Source organism: Opisthorchis viverrini (genome assembly GCF_000715545.1).
Source record: "Opisthorchis viverrini unplaced genomic scaffold opera_v5_103, whole genome shotgun sequence".
NCBI classification, from domain to species: Eukaryota; Metazoa; Platyhelminthes; class Trematoda; order Opisthorchiida; family Opisthorchiidae; genus Opisthorchis; species Opisthorchis viverrini.
In genome coordinates, this window is record NW_008751758.1 from 81,190 (window position 1) to 92,925 (window position 11,736).

Genomic DNA, 11,736 nt, shown 5'->3' on the forward strand with positions numbered 1-11,736 from the left:
CTACTGCTCTCTGCTTCTGTTCAACAGGAAGACTCCGAACTGGAAGCCTATTTGAACCGCACGCTGAAAACGATTGGAAGCAGTGGCCCTTCCGCAACAGTTTCTTCTTCCGATCGGCCGTCAGTCAACTCGGATACACGGAACAAGGTGTGTCATCTTTAAGAAAGCTCCCAACTATGTTTAACATCTTTAATTGATTGAAAAACCGGTTACAATTCATCCTAAACGGCAAACGATAATCGTCGACAAAGCTTTCAGGATTGTATTCTAACACCGGTCGTCCCACTGCAAGTCCTCTAGGTCACCCATCGGGCTTCCCGGGTCCAGACTGTCTGACAACTCGTTCCGATTTCGACGTGTCCTGTTGCTTCCGTTTCTTTTTTTTCAACACAAATAACCTGGAAGTGCAATCCGGATAACACCTCGCCAAACAAGGACCCCCTTGTGGAGTCTAGTTTGGTTCTGTCCCACTATTGGCTCCTGTTACTGATTGACGTAGTTACTTAAGTATCCGGTGACATAAGCTACACGTTTCTGCCTCGTTTATACGGATTAGCTGTTCCGTAGTCCCAGTCGAGACTCTCTCCTAGGAACCAGCTGCAAATGCATTTCGCAAGTTTACTTCTTTCTCCGATTGCCCGGTTCGTCAGAATCCCGACTGACTTAACGGCTTAAGCTACAGATTAAGAAATGCTTTGGGAGCGAGTCTTTACTTAGATTCGGCAACTCAGTTGACTAAGGGGACTGGTCTTGTCAGGAAGTATTGATACGTAAAGCTGGTAGTTTTCGGGCAACACACTTGCTCTTGGTTGCCACCTACTAGATGGTTATTGTACAGCTGTTTGGATTGAGTCTCTTCATCCATCGTTTTAGCTGTAGCACCCTTTCGGTGCCTAGCTGCCATGCTACCCGAAGGAAGCATGGGGGCTGAGGTACTACCAAGTTGCCCAAGCCTAGGCAGGATAAGTCGAGATGCAGAGGTCAGGTTCGAACGACGAACCTTCCGGCCAGTAAATTCGCACTGAGCCCCTCTCCATCTCATCCCACTCCGATCGTAAGTATAATTGAACCTTCCGGGATCTCTGTGGGTCGGTCACACTCGTTTTTCAACTTTATTCTCCTTTCGGTCTTACAGAACACTTTGCCTTCGGCGGCCACTCGGGAAAAACTGACGGATATCTTCAAGAAGATTGGTTCTAATGAACCGGAAGAGGTGCGTACACCATTGTTGATAAATTCTTATAAATACATATTCTCATGCTTCAAGATGCTTCAGTTCATGTGCATTTACGCAATCTCACCTCTCCTTGTTTGTGCCAGTCTTTGTTCCACTTGCACCCCATCCAATTGATGCTGTCTGTACGGCTTGTTTGCTAGCACAGGTTTTTGGAGTTCGACTTTTGCTTCGCGCGCGTCATTTCCTTTGCGGCTTTAGGTACACAATATAGTGATGTTTTTGCAACCAGCATTCTTCCAAGTAAGCATTCTGTGTATTTTTTTGAAGAATGCCCTTATCCCAGGCTAGGCACCACAATGACCCATCTGGTTTGTTTTCCATGACGGCCTATATAGTTGCGGGTCCGACCTTTCCACTGTGATCTTCGTCTAAGGACCGAGCAGACAAAATTAATAGCCCCAGAGCCTGCTTTCTATGTCGTCGGTGAGAGCACGGATTTCCAAACTGACTGACTTGATGTTAGGGAATCATCCCTAGGAATGTCGTTTCGACTAACCGGACTCTTTAGAGTTACGCAGCCCGCGCTAGATTCAGCCAATATGCTCTCTGTTTGTTGAGGACGTTCGCTACCAAACTTCAGGCGGGCTAGATCTGACGTTCGGATGCTTTGGACGCCACCTGAAGTTCACAACCGAATGTGGTCCTCAAATTGGGCCGTCCTCATGGGGAGTCTACAGTACGATCCCCCATCACCTGTGATAGGTCCTACAATTCCTCCAAAGAGAGATGCCCGTCCCGAAAAACGCTAGTTTCCTGTACTCACACTCTTATCTTAGGACAAATGCTTTTAGCTAGACCAAACACAGACCCTGATTGAAATGAAATAGGGATCTTAACTTGTTAGAATGTTTCAAAACGCGACCCCTAGGTCAATTTCCTCATATCTGTCCGATATACTTATAGCAGCTTATGTAGAATCGATCACCGTGCAAAGATACCACACTTTACTGAGCTGATAACAGTTCATCTAATTGCCCTCTGCTTTTACTCCGCTTTCTACGTTACCAGGGTAATCGATTGGTTCACCTCATTGAGGCTATCCCTATCTAATGATGTGCTCGTCCCTGATGGAAAACGCCAAACGTCTCCTCCCGTGGAGTTTCGCACCTTCTAAATTTGATTACCAGTCATTGGACGAGTCAGCGTGTTAAGACCTCTACATATCGTTCAGCTGCAGTACCCTTTCGATGCCTAGCTGCCATGCCACCCAGAGGAAGCATGAGGGCTGAGATACTGTCAGGTTGCCCAAGCCTAGACATGGGGAGTCGAGAGGTCGGGTTAGTGAAGACATGATCCCCTCACGTAATATTTATTAGCACCTTTCTGATGCGCCGCGTTAGGATCTGCACTACTTGTGTCCTAACTATCTCATGAGCTAGGACGACTCGTAAATATGCTTTTCTAAATCTAACCCATGCATATTCGCACTCTAACCGCTGCACTCGCATTGTTCCTTTCAATTTTTTTCTCGCCCTTCCCGCCGCTGATCGTTTCAATCCAGGGTTTGAATGAGTTGTATGACTTTACTCAAATGTATCCCGAGATGGACTTGTCCGTGTTTCTCTCAAAAACCAGTCAGTTCTTCCAAACCTATATCAAACAAGCCTTGAAAAATATCGCAATTGAACGTGCACGTCGGACCAAAGATTCCGGCGGTTTCGCCGCTGGCGACGGGAACCGACTTCGTGCTTCCATGCCGGGTCCGGTAAGCGACAATCAGGTGGTGTATTTGATGACGTTTTTTGCTCCAAGTACATTAGTTAGGGCTCCATTCATATCAGGCGTGAAATTGAAACAAGCAAGTTGACTTCTGAATAAGACACTTATATCTGACAGCTGTCCCCACTCCAGTACCTACTGCCGGGAAAAAATTAACCACCAAGGAACACAACAGCTTTATTACAACAGGTGAGTGGGAAGGTACGACAGTCCCACGCTGTATATTGAGGGGCCACTGTCTGACCTTGATCCAAAACTGTGTCGCCCTGTCTGATGAGCGTTTAGTGGAGTTGAGGGTCTCAGTAGGTTTTGGGATAATATTCAAGAATCTGACCTTCCCGACACACACACAGTTTGTGATTGCCACTGTCAGCCTATATGTACTTTTATCTGTTTTTCACTTTAGCGAGCAGTTTAGAGACTGACTAGCTCAGTTGCTCTTATAAACTTCTCAGTTAGTCTTTTATGGCCGCCAAGAAAGATGTCCAGAAGTTTCCTTCTTGGTGAATCCGCACAGGTTTTCAGCCTTTATACTCATCAGCAGCACAAACTGAACTTGAAAGGTTCATGATGGTCCATTCTTATTCACGAGATATCCCTTTGTCTATGACGTTATAGCAGCGCATTCTTGTGTACTTTTTATATTGCTGTTACCCCTTTGAGGAGGTATGTTCGCCTTGTGCATTCTCGAATGGATAGTGGAGCCAGTTGATTCGCCAACGCAGGTGAGCTTTCACTGGGGGGTCCACAAAGCAGAGAGACTAAGGGTAGACCTCGTGCACCAGCTTGTCGGGATGTACCTTGTGTGGTGATTCATCTACTGATGACCGTAAGTCGACCAAACCAAATATGACGGCGATGAAATCGCTATTAGTGGATTGCATCAGACTCCTTCTGTGGACAGTTTCTAAGCAGAATCCGGCCAAAAGATCACTGTAAACCTGTTAGGAATGCATGCACCACGAGAAGGCATCGAACAGTACTTCTTTTGTGGGATGGTCACTTGTTACGCTTGTACTTTCATCACGATTTTTGCAGGAGAATGAGCATTGCTTCAGACACCTCTTGATGTTTTCAATACCTGATTATCTTATGTTTAGTGGTCGTTGCACTTGATGCATCTCATTCCAATCGCTTAAATCACAGTCATTTTCTCTCCTGGTTACCGAAAAAAATCATTGTGCTTTACCCAGTGCACCGTAAGTCGATCACCACTGTTTCATCTGTCACACTTCTCACCATCCCCTTTCCCGGACAGCTAAGTGAGCTGATCACTGACGCATCTGGCGTAGATCCGAAAGTGTTCATGAATCGTTTGGCCCAGCTTCGACGCGAACTAGGTCTGGGCGGTGTCTCCACAACGAATGTGGATGATGAACCTGGTGAGCCACTGGGAGCCACACAAATGGACGGCGTAGAGAACACAATACGGAGCCCTGCCCTGGAGGCCACCTTGCGGGTAGGTTTTCTTCTTTGGTCCTGTTTTTCCTGCGTTGGTTCCCGATCGGTAGTCGCTGTCATTCGGCTGGCTGAACTGGTTGGTCCACCCCGAAAGCCCTGCGGACGATTATCGAAAACCATCATTGGGTGTTTTCTAAATGCCCCCCTCCTTATCTTTTCCGTTGTCGTTTTCCTCGACTGAAGTTAACTTATTCTTTTTCTCCTTACTTTATGTTTTTTCGCGCTGAAATTCTACTCTTAGTCTCTATTGTGTCTTGTTGCACTGGTCACCACAAATTGCTTGGAAAATTGTAGCGTTGTGAGTGTGCAAAGTTTCAGGGATTTCCTCGAAACGCACATCGTGCGTGGTACCAACCGGTTCGCCCACAATAACCGAAATTTGCTCGGCGAACCAGCTACGGATCGAGAGACGATCAGAATGCTGACCAGTCACAATTAAGTCATGTCATCAGAAGACGGCCGTGCAGCTCTGTACTTAGTTTGGGTGACAGAGTGGCGTTCCTACGAGATAGGAACCTTTTGTCAGCTGTATGGACTGTGATCGGCAGAATGCATTACTCCGAAAGAAGTGGATTAATTCACCATTATCATCGGCTTCAATTGTAAAAACCGTGTACATGTTGTACAGTGGCTATAGCTGCCGCAGTTTTGTTCGCCAGCGACCTGGGGAGGTAGGAGGTCGATAGCCATGCATTGGAGGCGGAGCGATGTAATTGTTGCGTATTTGACTCTGATCGACCGAAATTGATTGATATAGATCCCGATAGGTCCTTGTCGCTTGGAGTGGTATCAGAGAGGTCATGAAAATGGACACTGAGCGACATTTTCTCTCCGAAGTTTAATGCCCCCTTTTCCATCTCGTACTATCTGCCTTCAGTCGGAAAAGTGACACACACGCGCTTGATCTACTATCACGCAGACTCATCGACACAGTGTGCACTTAGATTAGGACGTTTGTGAATTTATCACACCGTGCTCTCCTCTGCATTACGGCTACCCCCACCATCTATAGGTGGTTTCGTCCATCTGACCTTCAAAAGATGCGGAAAAGTACACCATGTTTAGTCTCTCATATTCAATGTTTCCATCCTCTCATAGGGATCCTCGCTCTACCAGTTTCGCAATGCATTATAACAATTTTTTCAGTCCCATTACGTGTCGCGTGCTTGTCCTCTCCCCAGCGCCTGATTATCTCTGGTTATTTCAGTACACCTTTTACGAGGTCCCCATGTGTTATGAAGTTCCTGTCTGCGTGAACTTCGTCACGGTGAATCGTCACTGTGATATTTCCAGTTGGATACGGACTTCGTCAGTTGTTTAAATTGTTGCATTGAAATCAGCTGTGTAATCGATCGATTCACGTGACTTTTCTTGCAATCTATTTGTTGTTTTGCTTCTGCCGAATTCCACACCGCATCGGTTGACCTAGTGTTAACACAGCGGGTTAAAATTTTTAAGCCGATTTAGCGGGTGTTTCTTCTCCTTGTACGTCAAGGTATTTTTTACAATTAGTTTTTCACCGGCGCATACTCGCACCATGAGAATGATTCCTTTCACGCTGCCCCTCTCTGTGGGAGCCAGAAACAAAGCAATCAATAACCAACTAATTAATAGGCTTTCATCCAACGTGAGAGGATTGAACGAATCGCTTGAAACGCCTAGAATTCACGACCTGGAATTCACGATAGTCTCGGTACAGCTACGTGAATCAAATCGTCTAGTGGATGGGCTGACGTTATCAAGCGGTTATCTGGTGGATCGTTTCAGAAGGGCTTGGTAAACAATCGGTAGTTTTTGATTGGACAGCGTTTCGCTTTTGACACAAAGCCTCCATAAGGTCAAGTCGATTGATTGGAAACTCTGAATCGTTTACTTTAAAGCTCACCAGTGAAAGGCAGTTTAATTATAGATTTTATTCCTCAAGGCAGTGTGCCGTATCACGCAGCTGTCATATTTACTGGGAAATATAAGCGGTGGGAATCTCACTGTTTCAAAGGAAGAAATTGACACATTACACTGAGCTGTAGCAGCAGCCAACGATAACGATACGATACCAGTAATATGAATATATAGTGATATAAATAAACGTCTAGCCGTAACACCTTTTCAGTGCCTTGCTGCTGTGCCATCCGAAAGATGCATGAGGGCTAACATACTGTCAGGAGCAGTTGAAATACCGAGGTTGGGTTCGAACCGTAGACTCCCGGTCAGTGAGTTCGCTCAGTAGTTAACGGCCGAACTCGACGATCAGAAGGTCTGTAGTTCGAACCTTATCCAGACCTCTCGGCTACTCCCATCCAGACCTGTCATTGCCTCAGACTTCGTGGTTTCTCCATGTGGCATGGCAGCCGTGCGCCGAAAGCGTTTTCCAGATGAACAATTAGTGTCATTACATGCAGTACGGCTTTGCATAAGTTGTGGCATGGCAGCTATGCACCGAAAGCGTTTTCCAGATGAACAGTTGATGTCATTACATGCAGTGCGGCTTTGCATAAGCCTCAATGTCCACTAAGTGACCTCAGAGCCGAATGCAACGTTTCCACTGGTGAGTAGCATTTTAACTCTCGCCCTGTCACTCAGTCTAACAGTGAATCCAGTATCTTTCAGTGGCTCGGTCGAAAATACGGTCTTCCTCAGTCTATGACCTCTGGCAATTGAACGTCCTTGATTTCGTTTGGCGCTTAAGCTTCCACCCTATTTTCATCTTTTTACAATGAACTTCAGCACTATGCTTAGTTGTGTCTACTCATTACATTCTGTTGTTTCGAAGAGTGAGTTCACGGTCAAAGGTATGGCCTGTCGTTACACAGGGGGGAATGGTATTATATTTTTCGGGGAAATAACTGCGTTTTTCTCAGTTCATTTATTGACTTCACCACTTTACAAGTTTCCCGCCATTCTGTCCCCTCTCCCTTTGATTGGGCTTCATAATTCCTTCATCCTCATTGATAAGGCACCTTTGGTTTAGGACGGCTGGGTCGCCGGGTTTGTGTATCACTGGTCTAGAGAGCCACACCCCTGAGCCATGGTAACAGCTCATCTTAAATGCAATCCTCGCCTAGTAATACCCTACAAGCCCCTCAGGATCCATCCCGGTTTTGGTCGTATTGATATAGCTGGTTCACCGAGGCAGCTTTCTTTGTACGTGGTATTCTCTTATGGTATGGAAGAGATTATTCGGTGTTGCTGGTGCAGTCTACCTTTCAGGATTGTGTCCTCTTGACCCCCTGCACTAGGCTGAAGATTTTGACAGAAATGGTAGTGTCTGTGGTGTTCCTGCTGTTAGTTTCTTTCCAGATTGTCTGATTGAGCGCTTGGAGGTGTAGGCACCTCAGAGTGCTTGCGATAAGACATTACCAGGTCTCCCTCCACCGTATGATTTCTCTTCTTTTCACCTTAAGATCTTAAGTGTAGTTAAATAAAATTTGTGTGTGGGGTGGGGGTTAATGTGTCTCATATATCACGAACACCCGGAAGAATCAGACTTGAACGAACCTCTTTACTGCTCCTGCTGCAAGGTTAGGTGGCGATCTGCTAAGCCATTCAGCTACATTACCTGATTTGCCCTCCCGATCACTTCATTAGTCCACCTCTGTAATAATCATGCGTATTACTGCTCCTGCTGCAAGGTTAGGTGGCGATCTGCTAAGCCATTCAGCTACATTACCTGATTTGCCCTCCCGATCACTTCATTAGTCCACCTCTGTAATATATAAATCATGCGTATCTTTTTCATTTATTTTACTCCTAGAATATGGTCAGTCCGGCTGATGCCCCTGTTCAGGCTGAATCCTCACAACCAGAATCTCGACCGACGATCTCAGCAAACGAGCTATTAGAAATTCGTCGCCGTCTTGAACGCATCAAGAGTGGCCAAGTTGTTTGAAACTTCGCAACCCTTCCAGATTCCTCCTCACTCGAATGACTAGAACTCTCCCCGCCACTGACTTGCATTGCCCGCGCTCCTGCTGTTTTTCTCCTATTTGTTGGCTCCTTCCATTTGTGTATATTCTCTATGTATTTTTCAACCAGCCACAGACAGACCGGTTCACAGCTGTCAGTTGTTGTGCGTCAGCATGGCATCTGAATAAATATTCGCCTATATTTTCACTCACCTTTCTTTCTCTCTGGATACATAGATGCAGACTTTTGGTGCCCGAAGTTGGCCGTTTTGCTTCCACCCGTGATTTCTTTCGACCACAGTGCGCTTGCATTGCCCGCGCTCCTGCTGTTTTTCTCCTATTTGTTGGCTCCTTCCATTTGTGTATATTCTCTATGTATTTTTCAACCAGCCACAGACAGACCGGTTCACAGCTGTCAGTTGTTGTGCGTCAGCATGGCATCTGAATAAATATTCGCCTATATTTTCACTCACCTTTCTTTCTCTCTGGATACATAGATGCAGACTTTTGGTGCCCGAAGTTGGCCGTTTTGCTTCCACCCGTGATTTCTTTCGGCCACAGTGCGGATCCAGCCTCCTAAGTGCTGCGGTAGTTCATCTCAGTTGTTGGGATTAACTTTCGTGCAACTACTGACTACTCACAATCGATGGCAGTAGTTAATTCAATATGGTCCTGCCTACCTGTTAGTCTTTCCGTTCTCTCGTCCGGGTGTTGAACCCACGGCGGTGCTAGAGGGAATTTTTAGTGATAACTGTCATACAGACTAAACCGACTGTCGGCTACTGCTAGCTCGTCATACGCGTATGTTGCGGGTGCCCCTAACGAGTGATGATAACCACCTAACTCATTGATTTCAACAGTTAAGATAATCTTTCCTGATTTGTGTCGCTGACAGCTTTAGGGCTGTCACCAATTGCTCCATTTAGTATAAAGGATTGAAATAAAAGGTAGTTGAATTGGATGTACTTGCAGCCTGGCACAAAAATCATGTGACTAAGGATTGAAATAAAAGGTAGTTGAATTGGATGTACTTGCAGCATGGCACAAAAATCATGTGACCCTGCCTGTCCTTCGCAGGGAAGGTCACCAACATGGCTGTCTTGGTGGTATAATCGCACTGCCTTCAATCTCGATAAAGTTTTTTTCATTGCTAGAGAGATGTTGAAAATCGGCCGTTCCCAAATTGATGTTCATGTCCTGTTGAGTCTGATGCTCCGTAGCGCCACTACCAAACAAGTCATTACTCACATGTGGAGTTAGGTATCGGTTCGCTCAAAAGACTCGTATATATTCGAACGCTCGTGGACATCGTGGTCCTTTGTCTGTTATTACTTGAAAAAGAGTACAGAACCAGTACTGCCGACCCGGCCGGTTGGTAGCTGCTAAATTTCATAACTCACGGTGTGTATTAGGTGGGTGAGGTTCAGCTGAAGCACCCTTTCAGTGCCTAACTGCCATGCCACCAGAAGGAATCGCGATGGCTGGGATACTGTCAGGCTGCCCAAGTTTAGACAGGGAAAGTCGGGAGGTAGAGGTCGGGTTCGAACCACGGACCTTCCGGCCATTAAATTCGCAATCCAACCATTTTGTCTGTTATTACTTGAAAAAGAGTACCGAACCAGCAATACCGACCAGGCCGGTTGGTAGCCGCTAAATTTCATAACTCACTGTGTGTATCAGGTGGGTGAGGTTCAGCTGGAGCACCCTTTCGGTGCCTAACTGCCATGCCACCAGAAGGAATCGCGATGGCTGGGATACTGTCAGGCTGCCCAAGTTTAGACAGGGAAAGTCGGGAGGTAGAGGTCGGGTTCGAACCACGGACCTTCCGGCCATTAAATTCGCAATCCAACCACTAAGAACACTAGTCACAAAGCTGTGGAAGCGACAAAGTGGAAACAATTATCTGATTCGAGTTTGAGCTGGATCAGTGACGAAAGGTGTGAGACAACTGACCGGAAGGCTTTTGGTTCTAACCCAACTAAATCTCGACTGCTCCTGTCTGGGCTTGGTCCACTTGGAAATATCTGAGCCCTCGTACTCCCTTTGGGTTGGCATGACAGCTGGGTACCGAAAGGGTAGTTCGGCTGAATGAATGCTACTGAGATTGCTGTTTGATTTGCAAGAAGAAACAAACTTCACAGTCGACCGCTTGTTGACATGGAAATGTAAAGACAATATAACGGCGTTTATTAGAGCTCAAATAGTTCCGCTAATCAGAGAATTCGGAACGGATCTGTCGCTTTCATGTATTTGGACACGTGAGCAGCTGTAGCTCTCCTTTAGAAGAAACTGGAGTTACTTTGCCTAATCGGCAGCCATGCTAGTCGCGGCTTGCGAAGTGGTTTGAATACGAAGACAGCGAAAGGGGCAAAATACCTGAGTGCGGTCAATATGTCTGGTACTTCCAGCACCAGAAGCTGCGTTGGTTGGGACATGTGTTGCGTATGCCGAACCATCGTTTTCCATGCACGATTCAGAGTGGCGTAAACAGAGAGGTGGCCAATCCTTGACTTGGCAGGGGAGTATGAAGGAGATCACGAAACGCTTGGGTGCTGTCGGTGCTACCCGCTTTCCAGAATGGGGACCGCGTGCTCCCCACTGTGTCTGGTTGGAGACACTACAAGATATGGCTGCCCACCGACGTCAGTGGCGTTCTTGTCAGTTTTTATCCAGATCGCCTGAGTGAATGTCTGGAGGTATAGGCACCTCGGAATGATTGTGGTAAGCTAACACTAAGTCCCTCCCCCGTCTACCTTTACTCTTTTTTTACAATAAGGCTTCCACATAAATCATGGCTGTACGGCAGTGAAGCATCGGTGTTGAACACTGATAAAATGTTGTCGAGGATGATGAATTGACCACGCGTTTCTGTATCGGTATGCCTTCTGTCCTCTTCCTTGACGTTTACGCTGTTATGTGTTTGTCGTTATCCATACGCCAGTGAGGCCACTCAGCACCTCGAGGAGACGAACGATCCCCCCGGGTTTTGAATGGCCGGACGGCCCACTATCATTGCTTGTCCCAGCCTTACAATTGATTGTTTCATTATATGTCGCCGTAAATTGTTTTGTGTCATCCGCCTGTGTTGTTTGCCGCCCCACTTGTATTAAGCACGGCGTTGATTCTTCTGTATCGGCTTTCCAAGTGTTCATAGTATGTGTGTTGTTAAGTTTTTTTTCTGTCGTCTGACGCCAAAATACAACCAGTCTACGTATTCGCAATGGCCACTTTTCAAAGCACAGTCGAAGAGTTTTCAGCAACCTTGTGAGTAGTTTCCTTTATGAAAATATACTGCGATATCTCTAATATCGTGCCAACTGAAACATAAGGCGGCCTGTGTGCAGCACATTCAGTTGTAGAATATCATAAACGAGAGATTCAGTTTAGTCTCTCATGAAAACCGAATTGATTTGCAAA

The 11,736-nt window shown here is 46.3% G+C and overlaps 1 protein-coding gene across 1 annotated transcript in view; it reads left to right on the forward strand.

Moving 5' to 3' along the window:
- Window positions 1-8,892, forward strand: part of T265_05422 (hypothetical protein) — a gene marked incomplete at both ends in the record, with an annotated part of 53,337 nt that extends 44,445 nt beyond the window's left edge. Inside the window, 5 exons of the mRNA XM_009170429.1 lie at window positions 28-147; window positions 1,136-1,213; window positions 2,739-2,942; window positions 4,215-4,415; window positions 8,169-8,892. Of these exons, the coding sequence (XP_009168693.1) occupies window positions 28-147; window positions 1,136-1,213; window positions 2,739-2,942; window positions 4,215-4,415; window positions 8,169-8,303 (738 nt within the window). The remainder of the gene's footprint in view (window positions 1-27; window positions 148-1,135; window positions 1,214-2,738; window positions 2,943-4,214; window positions 4,416-8,168) is intronic.
- Window positions 8,893-11,736: the final 2,844 nt, after the last annotated feature.